General features: G+C 47.2%; 1 protein-coding gene across 1 annotated transcript in view; it reads left to right on the top strand.

The window, feature by feature from the left end:
* SP5 (Sp5 transcription factor) overlaps positions 1 to 3,408 on the top strand; it is a 7,949-nt gene extending 4,541 nt beyond the window's left edge. The window contains exon 2 of the mRNA XM_015416536.1: positions 2,488 to 3,408. Within this exon, the coding sequence (XP_015272022.1) occupies positions 2,488 to 3,408 (921 nt within the window). The remainder of the gene's footprint in view (positions 1 to 2,487) is intronic.
* Positions 3,409 to 12,222: the final 8,814 nt, after the last annotated feature.

Here is a 12,222-nt window from a genome sequence, read left to right as displayed (position 1 = left end):
TCTGTTTCCGTGAATACTGATGTTACCTTCTTGCGTTAGAGAAAAGAAAAATCTCTGAATTGCTGCACAGCTCCAAAGCACGTCTGCCAAAACAGCTCCTCCTATATTGCTGTATGGCAGATTTTCAGTATCTGGGGGTACAAGGTTTTTCCAGATTAAAATTGGAGGGAGACATCACACTCACAGTTTTCCTCAGCTGGCTCTCAGAATGATGGACAGGTATCTTCCTTGCAAGTTGGAGACACACCAGTCAACCTCCTCAGCCTTTATGTCTCTGGCAGAAATGAGTGAATGAGTGGGGGGAGCGGGGACAGCAGTTCCACAGGAGAACAGTATAGCAGATGTTTCCCAAGAGGCTGGCGATAGCTTGCTTCTCTTTCTCCTTGGATGATCTGAGAGATAACAAACATTTGTTTGTAATATTTGTCCATATTTTGAAAGAGCCCCTTTGCTAGATCACTATCTGCCGACTCAGATTATCTCTTTCCTTACCTTTTGCTCATCTCAGCCTACCTTACAAGATTGTTGTGTGAATAAAAGGCTTGAAAACTGCTTGGAGACCAAAAAAAGGTTGTCTCTTTAACGGAGACTTAATGGGATGATGTCATTTACCAAGTGAGGTGATGTAACCTCCCTTGCCATGAAAAAGTTCAGCTCTCCATTTCAACGCATGAAGCCTCTATTAAAGGGATGGAACATTTTTCTCCAGGCATGTTGACAACTCTAGATGCAGAATAAAAATCTACTCAACAAACAAAGCCTGAGACTTTGCACCCATTACAATCATTAACTTGCATAACTAGTGAATGGTGTATGTATTTTTTTATGGTTAGATCTGAATTTTACATAATCACGTCTCACTCTTTATTTCCTGTACTTCATGATCCCCTGCACCTCCCCCCCCGCCAAATCTCATGCAGAAAATGGACCCCCAGGTGAGGATCTGCTCATTGCATCTGAAGAAATGGCCTCTAGCACATGATGAAAGCTTATTGCCAGATTAAAATTTGGTTGATCTTGTAAAGTCCCGCAAGACTCATGTTTATTTTAGTCTTGCATTAAGTCGTTGATTTGTTCATGTATCCCAGAACTGTTAATAATAAGGACTGTTAAAACTGACAACTTCCAGGTGGAGTCTGAAGCTCTCCTGGAATGACAGCTCATCTCCGGACTACAGAGATCAGTTCCCCTGGAGAAAAAGGCTGCTTTGGAGGGTGGACTCTGTGGCACTGTAGATCACTGTGGTCCAATGTTCCCTCTAATTTTCCCCCCTACTGAGTGGAGCAGGTCACACAACCTGAGCAGAACAGAACTGCTGTAATCTGAAAATGGGCAGTGCCAGATCCTGTGTGGTTCCAGATTGCTGCTGAGCGGGGCTTCCTGTGTTAATGAGCGGTTGCTCATCCACACAGCTTAGAACAGGGGTGGCCAAACTGCAGCTTGGGAGCCATATGCGGCTCATTCACATATATTCTGTGGCTCCCGGCAGTGCAGCTGGGTCGTGGAGGCACGCCTCCCTGATCGGTCTTCCCTTTCCTAGCCAGTGTTCCCTTCCTTGGGTAGGCTTGAAGGGGGGTGGGGGACAGAGAAAGAAAGCAATTTTAACTTTAAATACTTTCTCGAAGCCCCCCACCCCCAAGCCAACAAAAACACAGGACAAATAAATATCATTATCAGTATCTGGTTTTACCCTGTTTGTTTTTATTCTTGGCAGTCTCATTTAATGTTAATAAAAAGCAAATTTACATATTTTCCAATAAAAACGAGTGTTATATTTTCGTGTCTTGCAGCTCTCAAACATCTGACGTTTATTCTGTGTGGCTCTTAGGTTAAGCAAGTTTGGCCACCCCTGGCTTAGAGGGAACAATGTGGTCCCTTTCCTCCCTAAAACCCACCCTCCCCAGACTCCACCCAACCCAGAGTTGCAAACCCTAAACCAGGGGTCATTTCGTAGAAAAAGAGGTGCAGGAGCACAACTCATTAGCATAACTTATTTGCATCATGACATCACTGGAAGTGTGTCAGAAGGCAACACCCACTGCTCAGGCTCCTCTGGACTGTTTTGGATTGCTAGCTATTGGGGGGGAGGAGAACATGCAGATCTGTCCTCGCAGAGAGGGAGAGCTTGTATCTGAATAAGACTTGGTCTTAAAAGTGCCACTGGACTGTTTTGGACCAGGGGGCGGGGGGCTCTGCAACCTACCTGGCTGCTTCTTGCTCTGACTGAGGGCTGCTGGGCGCAGGGGGTGGGGCTTGTTGCATGTGCCCGCCCCCTGGGCTCTTTACTGCCGGAGCTCCGCTCCTGTGCGCTCCTGCAGGAAATGACCCCTGCCCTAACTGCAAGGGTTACAAAAAATGGTAAAAAAACTAGTCCTGTTTGGCGTAAGAATATAAATTGGGTGGTAGTAGGCTTGGGTGGAACTCTGTTTTCACCAGAGATGTTTAAAATGTGTACTGCTGCTTAGTCCGTGTCTTTCTTTACCTCAGGACCGGACCCCCAGCTCATCCCCAGACGACCCCACTGCCTGGTGTCCCACTTGGGCCTTTTTAGCTGCTCCCTCAGCTCCCCACTGCTCAGCCAGCTCACTGGAAGCCTATGAGTCTGTGGGGATGTTCCAGCTCTGGAGCGGCAATGAGGCACCACCCGGCTCCCACAGCATGGCTTTTGGCTTGCCTAAGATGCCATACCAGATGGCATCAAGCGCCAATGGGGGCCTTGCCCACGAACTGCCGCTGACGCCACCGGCTGAGTCTCCGTACTCCTTTGAGCTGTCGCCCGTCAAGATGTTGGCCCCCACTGTGCCCTCCTCATACGCCTTCCAAGAGGCCCACCAGGACTTTACTACTTTTTTACCGGGCCCCAGGCCTCTAGGCCCAGCAGGCCCCGGCTCCACATCCACTGAGGACGCTCCTTGGTGGAGTATGCAGCAACCGGGCAACTTCTCTCTCGGCCGGCCACTGGTTCTCGGCCCACAGCCGCCCCTCGCCGCCCTCCTGCAGGGATCTCCCAAGGGGCTCTTGGGTACGACCCGCCGCTGCCGCCGCTGCAGGTGTCCCAATTGCCAGGCAGCAAACGGGGCTAACGAGGAGCCGGGCAGGAAGAAACAACATGTGTGCCACCTGCCAGGTTGTGGCAAGGTCTACGGCAAGACGTCCCACCTGAAGGCCCACCTGCGTTGGCATGCGGGGGAGCGCCCTTTCATCTGCTCCTGGCTCTACTGTGGTAAAAGCTTCACCCGCTCCGATGAGCTGCAGAGACACCTCCGGACGCACACGGGAGAGAAGCGCTTCGGGTGCCAGCTGTGCCCCAAGAGGTTTATGCGGAGCGACCACTTGGCCAAGCACGTCAAGACCCATCAGGGGAAGCGGGTGCGCAGCCTGGCGGTGATGGGCATCAAGCAGGAGTGATGAAGGCAATCACGGAGGGGGGTGAAGGGAAAGGAAGAGCCCAAAGAACAGAGATTGCTTTGGGGAGGCAAGGAGAACTCCGTGGCTCAGTTGTGCTAGCTCCATCCTCAGGCCTTATGCCGCCGCTCTCCATTGCAAACGATATGGGTTTTATACCTCTGACCATCATGGCTTTACCCAAAGAATTCTAGGAATTGTGGTTTGGTGACATGCTGAGGATTGTCTTGGGGAGATCCCGGGCCCTGCTTCTGAACTACATTTCCCAGGCTTCCGAGGGGCTGACTCTTAACCTGGTTTGAGTCTGTAAGCAGGGTAAAAAGAAAATAATTTAAATTTCAGACCAGCACAGGGCGTGAAGCAGGGCCCAAAGAAGAAGAAAGGAGGTGCTTAGGGTTGCCAGCAAACTGGAGAGAAAACATCCCTTTCCTTTTAGTAGAGGATTAATGGAATATTAATGACTAGGTGATATTATTTACCTCCATGCCATGGAATGCTTCACCGGCCCATTTCCACACATGAATCCTGTGTGAATTCACACACAGGACATTTTTCTCCAGGTTGTTGGCTACTCTAGAGGTGTTACTTTCTTATTGGTACTCACCAACCTGTACCTAGGGTTATCAGCTTGGCCAAATGGTCCCTCAAGCTGTCGCTTTAATATCAGTTTGCTCTTGGTGCTAAATGACAATTTAGATACAGCGGGTATCTCAGAAACATGGGGAAATGGGGAAAATCTATGGGACACAGGAATTTCTGGGTATAAGCTCTATAGGCAGGACAGAGAGAGATGGGTGGGTGGGGTGTAGAATCAAGAGGGCTTCGAATCAATAAGACATTAGGGAACTGAAATCCCCAACAGAAATTATATGGGTAGAAAATACTGGGTCCTAAGAATTATTTAAAATGGCAGAGTACTGTCACCCACCTGCTCAAACCTTTAAGGCTGATATTGAGATGGAGAAGGAAATAAGGGAGGTGACTAAAGCAGATAATGATACTGGGAGACTTCAACGACTGTCACATTGACTGGGTAGAAAGAAAACGACAGAGACCCAGCAACTCTATAGAACAAGACAAGACAAAAAGTTGCTGTACAAGTTCAAATTCTTATGCAAAATGTTGATAATTTAATACATGTTATCTCAAGAAGCTTAGTACCAGATAGGAGCCCTATATGGCCGCTTTATGAATTGACTTTGTGAACAAAAGGAATGACCACAAACTGAGATGTGATAAAGACTTTGGTCGAAACGAACGGCTGAAATCTCGAGCAAGTTCGTATCGTGTCGGGACTTCGGTCTCCAGACACACACATTGACTGGGTAAACATATGCTCATTAAGATGTAGAAGTGAGATTTCTAAGCATCATCAGTGACTGTTCACTGGAATAGTTGGTCACAGACCCAACAAGAGGGGTTGCGATCTTGGATTTGGTTCTGAGCAGGATTTAATACCTGGTGAGAGATGTGGAGAAGTTGTACCAGTTGGGATTCTGAGAACAGTAACCACAATGCTATTAAGTTCAGCATTCAGGTCAGTGGAAAGTTACCCCTAAAGTCCAGAACTATAACATTTTATTTCAAAAAAAGGGAACTTTACAAAAATGAGATCAGTTAACAGGAAGCTGAAAGGGAAATACAAGAGAGTCAGATCCCTAGAGGATGCTGGGAAGCTATTTAAAACCACACTAATTGAAGCCTAGATAGAATGTATTCCAAATCTAAAAGAATGTCTGCATGGTTAACAATGCAAGTCAAGGAAGCTAGAGAAAGTAAAGAGGCTTCTTTTAAAAAGTGGAAGGGCTGCCCCAATGAATTGAACAGAAGGGACCACAGGCTCTGGCAAAAGAAAGAGAAGTCGATAATTAGGCATACAAAGAGAGATTTGGAAAAGAGGGTGCTAAAAGCATTAAGACAAACAAACATATCTTTATATCTGGAGCAGGAAACTAGCCAGAGAAACATTTGAGCCTTTGGATGACTAAGGAATAAAGAGATTGCCAAAGGAAGTTGGGGAGATGAATTTTTTGCTTCTGTGTTCACGGAGGAAAGTGTGGGACATACACCCGTGCCACAGACCCTATTTTCAGGAAGGGAGTCCGAAGAACTACGTCAAATTGAGATGACGAGAGATGTTCTAGACCTATCAGGGAAATAAAAAACAATACATCTCTGGGTCCTGATGCCATATACCTGAGAGTTCTTAGGGAACTCAAATGTGAAATTGTTGGTCTACTAACCCTTATATGTATCCTATCAGTAAATTCAGCTGCTGTACCAGAAGACTGGAGAGCAGCACATGTGTTACACTGATTGTAAAGAAAAAAGTCCAGTGGGGAACCAGGAACTTACAGGCCAGTTAGCCTAATGTCTGCCTCAGGCAAATTAGCAGAAACTGTAATCAAAGATAGGCACAAAGAGGAACAAAGCCTACTGGGGGGAAATCAGCATGGCTTCTGCCTTACCAACCTTTAGGAGTTCTTTGAGAGAGCGAACAAGCATGTAGACAGCAATCACCCAGTAGGCAATCAGGGCTCTTTTTGTAGAAAAAGCCCAGCAGGAACTCGTTAGCATAATAGACCACACCCAACAGCAGAAACCCATAAGCATGTTAGGCCACACCCCTGATGACACACCTCATTAGCCTATTAGGCCGCACCCCCATGTAACCAGAAGTGCGGTCATCCAGCTACTCCCACCTTTTGCTTCTTATTCTGCTGACCTTGTTTGTTGTCAAAACCCAGGGCCTTTTTTGTAGCAGGAACTCCTTTGCATGTTAGGCCACACACACCTAACGTAGCCAATCCTAATGAGTTCCTGCTGTTGGGTGTGGCCTATCATGCTAATGAGTTCCTGCTGGGCGTGGTCAACTTGGGAGCCAGCAGGAACTCCGTTCCTGTGCGTTCCTGCCTAAAAAATAGCCCTGGGCATTATATACTTGGGACTTTCAGAAAGCTTTCAACAAGGTACCTCAACAAACATTCCTGAGGCAATTAACATCTGAGTAAACACAGCAGTCATGGGATAAGAGGATGGGTTCTCTTACAGATTAAAAATTGGTTACATTAATTAAAAATTGGTTAAGTGATAGGAAGGAAAGGGTAGGACTAAACTGACAGTTCTCAGAATGGAGGGAAGTAAGCAGTGGAAGCCCCCAAGGATTGGTATTGGGGCCGGTACTATTTAATTTGTTCACAAATGGTCTGGAACTGGTGGCCAAGTTTGCAGATGACACAGACTTATTCAGGATGGTGAAAACCAAGGCTGACTGTGAAGAGCTCCAAGAGGACTTCCACTAACTGGGTGAAGTTCAGTAGTGGTAAGTGCGAGGTGATGCACATTGGGATGAAAAATTCCAACTTCAAGTATAGGCTAATGGGGGTCTGAACTTGTTGAAGACAGAGGGGAAAATATCTTGAGGTCATAATAGTTCAATGGCAGTGTCAAGTCAGTGTATCGCAAAAAAGGCATCGCAGAGCTGGGAAAAGTACACAAGAGGGCAACCAAGATGACGCTGGGGTTGGAGCACCTTCCCTATGAGGAAAGGCGGAAGAGTTTGGGACTCTTCAGCTTAGAAAAGAGACAACTAAGGAGGGACAAGACAGAGGTTTATTGAGTTATGCAAGGGGTGGAGAGAGTTAACAAAGAGAACCTTTTCTCCTCCCAAAATACTAGAACTTGAGGGTATCCAATGAAGCTGATGGGCGGTAGCTTCAGGATAATCAAAAAGAAATACTTCTTTGTACAGCGATTGCTTAAAATGTGGAATTAGCTGCCAGAGGGTGTAGTGATGTCAAGCCACAAATGGACCACAGTGACTGACCAAAGGTTGCACCCCACCAATGTGCACTGTGGAAAAAGATTTCAAGCCACAAATGGACCACGGTGACTAACCAAAGGTTGCACCCCACCAGGGCTATTTTGGGCAGGAACGCACTGGAACGGAGTTCTGGCTGGCTCCCGAGTTGGCCACGCCCAGCAGGAACTCATTAGCATAATAGGCCACACCCAACAGCAGAAACTCATTAGGATTGGCTACAGTAGGCGTGTGTGGCCTAACATGCAAAAGAGTTCCTGCTACAAAAAAAGACCCTGGGTTTTGACAACAAACAAGGTAAACAGAATAAGAAGCAAAAGGTGGGTGTGGCTGGATAACCACACTTCTGGTAGCATGGGGGTGTGTCCTAATGTGCTAATGACCTGTGCTGGCAGGGGCGTGGCCTAATGTGCTAATGAGTTTCTGGTGTTGGGTATGGCCTATTATGCTAATGAGTTCCTGCTGGGCTTTTTCTACAAAAAGAGCCCTGCACCCCACCAATGTGCACTGTGAAAAAATTGATTCTATTCCAATTACAGTCCACAAACTTGCTTCTTTTTTTGTTCCTTTATTTTCTGTCATGCAGTGCTGCTGCTGCTGCTGCTTCCAGACAATTGCCATGCGACTAACAGATTTCCTAGGTAAATATTCTGTTTCCCCCAATGCTTCTGAAGGGAAACACAAGATTAACTCTGAGTAGGAGGCTTAGAGCATCGGCTCCATGTATAAAAAGTGATCTGACGAAGCATTGGGGGAAATGGAATATTTACCTAGGAAATCTGTTAGTCACATGGCAATTGTTTGGAAGCAGCAGCAGCACTGCATGACGTTAAATAAAGGAACAAACAAAGAAACGAGTTTGTGGACTGTAATAGGAATAGAATCAATTTTTTTCACAGTGCACATGAGAGGGTGTAGTGGTGGCTACGAGCATAGACAGCTTTAAAAAGGGACCTGGACAGATTCATGGAGGATAGGTTTATCAGTGGCTACTAGCCATGATGACTAAAGGGAAACCCCACGTTCAGAGGCACTAAGCCTCTGAATCACAGTGCCGGGAGGCAACATAAAGGGAAAAGCCTCCGCCTCTATGCCCTGTTGTTGGCCTTCCAGTGGAACTGATTGGCTGCCGTGTGAGACAGGGTGCTGGACTCTATAGACCACCAGTCTGATCCGGCAGGGCGCTTCTTGCATTCTTAAGCAAATATCAGTTGATGTTACTGACCTCCATGCCACAAAAAGCTGCCGCTGCCCATTTCTACCTGTTAAGTTTCTGCTATTTTTCTCTGGGCCAGTTGGCAACCCCACCTGTACCAGACTCACTTTCACCCCTGCCTGGAAGTCTTACAAGGCCCTGATACCCAGATGGATTAGAATCCTTGCTTCATGCGCACACACTGAAAGGATGAGGTAGCTGTATTGTGTGGAAGGTAATTTGTTGAGGTTTTGTGATCTTGAGCATGTGCCTGAAAGTATACAGCACATGGAAAGCCAGAGTCAAACAGGGTAAATACAAAGTCGGTTAAACTCAGATGCATCCTAAGTAAAATTCAGAGTCCACATCAACAAACACAAGACTACAAGTCAGTGCAGACGCAGCAAGGGAATGACCAGATGGAGTTCCCAACTCCAGCTTGGCAAATTCCTGGAGATCTGGGGTCAGAGACTAGGGAGGGGGAGTTTGGGGAGGGGGAGGAGCTTGGCAGGGACACGTGATGCCAGAGAATCGGTCCCTCCAAGCGGCTCTTTCCTCCAGGGAAACTGATCTCTGTAGTCTGGAAATGAGTTGTAACTATGGGAGGACTTCAGGCCCCACTGGAGGCTGGCAACCCCTAAAGTAGTTGATGGGTGAGGGAAATACACATTCAGCACACCTGATCCATGCAAGGCACCTATTGGTACAGATGATGGAGTCCACCTGGTTACTATAGAAAAAGAAGAAGAAGAGATTGGATTTATACCCTGCCCTTCACTTGGAGTCTCAGAGCGGCTTACAAACTCCTTTCCCTTCCCCTCCCCACAACAGACACCCTGTGAGGTAGGTGGGGCTGAGAGAACTCTGACACAAACTGCTCTTTTTCAAGGACAGCTGTGCCAGAGCTTGTGACTGACCCAAGGTCACATCAGCAGGTGCAGGTGGAGGAGTGGGGAATCAAACCCGGTTCTCCCAGATTAGAGTCCGTGCACTTAACCACTACACCAAACTAGAATATCCTCCACCCCCACCTCCCATCACACAGCCCTGGAAGAATCTACACATTAGATGTTGGTTCCTAGAAGACCGGAAGCATTTTCTTCATCTGCGTGCTGTTTTCCTGTATGCAAATCTGGATATGGTTCCAAAACTTAGGAACACTGGAGTTACTATGGGTAAAACTATTAATACCATACTATTAATATGGGTAGTACTATGGGTCCACTTTCTATACTATGTTGTTCTATCTATTTCCACTAAAGGACGAAACACAGAAATCTGGGTTCATGCAAAAGAGCATCTAAATAGTTTCTGGAATGGATCCCTTCGGGATGCAAGTGGGGGGAGAGGACCAGCCACATGTAATCAAAGTACCTTAGGAACCTTATATACCTCATCTGTTGTTTAAAAGTGGTGAGACCTTAGGAAGTTTTACCACCTTAGTTGCTCCTTGTAAATTTGATTGTCGGAAGGTTCTATTAGGACCTCTCTCTGTGTGTGAGAGGAGAGAGAGAGAAGGGCCATTAAGCCACAGCTGACTTGAGGCAACCCCAGTGAGGGACTTCCAAGGCAGGTGAGAAGCAGGGGTGGTTTGCCAGTGCCTGCCTTCGCAGAGTCTTCCTTGTTGGCCTCCCTTCCAAGTACTGACCCAGTTTAGCTTCCAAGATCTGACGAGATTGGGCTATACCGTGTTCCCTTCCCTCCTATCTATATGGATCTACTGGGCTAAAAATTGCGAAATTAAAAAAAAGTGTACTCACTCATATCACATTTTCTTCATTTAATTTTTGATCCTCTGTTGCGGTGCTGAACTTTGCATGCACCCTGTACACTCCTGCTTCCAAAAGTGTACTCACTCATATCACATTTTCTGCATTTAATTTTTGATCCTCTTGTTGCGGTGCTGAACTTTGCACGCACCCTGTATACTCCTGCTTCCCTCTCTCAGAAAAGAGAACTTGGAGTCTGGTTTTGTTTTTGTTTTGTTTTTTCCAACAAACAATGGAATGCTTGGGGGGGGGAGAGAAAATTGGTAGTGAGCAGAGAGGTGATTTAAGATAGGATTGTAGATGGACTGTAGACACGGTACAGACTGCACTCCCTCCTTATGCAAATACCAATAGCAGATTGTGTGCATGCACAAACACAACACTATTGGCCTGGATGTAGTAATCTAAGCACAAACCCAACAGAAGCATAATCTGCTGAAGGATCTACCTTTCCTTAAAGTGAAGGTTTCCCTTGCTCGAAAGCCAGTTGAATCCGACTCTAGGGGGAGGTGTTCATCTCCGTTTCCAAGCTGAAGAGTCAGCGCTGTCCGAAGATGTTTCCATGGTTATGTGGCTAGTATGACTAAACAAATGTGTATATATGTACATCAGCATTTCTATGAAAATGTGCAAAGGCATGTACAAAAGGACTGTAACGATCTACAGATGAATGAGACATGTATAACTCAGTCCTGCAGATGGCTGCCTGTGGACTTGAGGAAGGCTTGTCCAGACCTATCTTTACTTTGCAACTAAAAACTAGAGGTCCAGGAGATAGCTTCACCTCCTCCTCCTCCTCCTCACAGTCTCAGGAACTGCACCCTTTTCTTGGCTGCCTGTGATGATGTCATTAGTGTGGGACACGAACGCCACTTAGCATGACTGTGGCATTTATCTCAAGAGTGGCGCTCTTGTACTGCTGGCAGGAAGGAGATTACACAGAAGTCTTTGCAGTCTCTCCTATAACTTGTAATTGAGCAAATCATTAAAACAGCTCCACCAAAAGCATCGGTGTCCAGTCATCTGTACTATCTTGTGAGAAGGCCCAGTTGCCAACACCACACCGCTGGGTTGGGGGATTCCTGGAGACAGGAGAGTGGTGCCTGGGGAGGGGATGGTGTTCGGCAGGGATGCAGTGTCACTCTAGGAGTTCCATTTCGCCTGGACTCTGTGGCAGGGGTCCTCAACCTTTCTGAGCCTGCGGGCACCTTGGGATTTTGAGAGGGGAGTGGTGGTGAGCACCCCAAAACGGCTGCCATGAGAGGCAGAACCAAACACAAAATGGCTTGTTGCAGGAGGCAGGGCCAAATGCAATACTTACCTCCCTGGTTTGCAAAAGAATTGCAGAGGCGGAATCAAAAGAAAGGCAGGAAACCCGCTGCTTGCAAGTCCTGACCCTCCACTGGCTGCTGGCACTGTTGCATTAGAAAACTCTTTTATTTGAATGACAAGCATGCCTTGGAGTGGACCCACCCACCTTCTGACTAGTTAGGCAGGCACCAGAGGAAGAAACACGGGCAGGCGCAATGGATCCCGTGGGCACAACGGTTGTTGCTCTGCTATAGCATAGAGTTTGCCCTCCGAAGCTGCCATTTTCTCGAGGGGAACTGTAGTCTGGAGATCAGCCGTAAATCTGGGAGGACTCCGGGCCCCACTCGGAGGTTGGTAACTGGAGCTGTGAAAAAAAACCCTTCCTTGAGCCCCAGTCCTGTCCCCCCTACTTGCCTAGATACGGGGAATGGTCTTTCAGGGCTCTAAGCCCAGCAGGAACTCATTAGCATAATAGGCCACACCCAACAGCAGGAACTCATTAGCCTATTAGGCCACACCCCTGACAGCACAGCTCATTAGCACATTAGGCCGCACCCCCATGTTACCAGAAGTGTGGTTATCCAGCCACAGCCACCTTTTGCTTGTTATTCTGTTTACCTTGTTTGTTGTCAAAACCCAGGGCTTTTTTTGTAGCAGGAACTCCTTTGCATGTTAGGCCACACACCCCTAATATAGCCAATCCTAATGAGTTTCTGCTGTTG

Source organism: Gekko japonicus, unplaced genomic scaffold (assembly GCF_001447785.1).
Source record: "Gekko japonicus isolate JY-2015 unplaced genomic scaffold, Gekko_japonicus_V1.1 scaffold2966, whole genome shotgun sequence".
In the NCBI taxonomy this organism is placed as follows: Eukaryota; Metazoa; Chordata; class Lepidosauria; order Squamata; family Gekkonidae; genus Gekko; species Gekko japonicus.
This window is presented reverse-complemented; position numbering and strand designations above follow the sequence as displayed.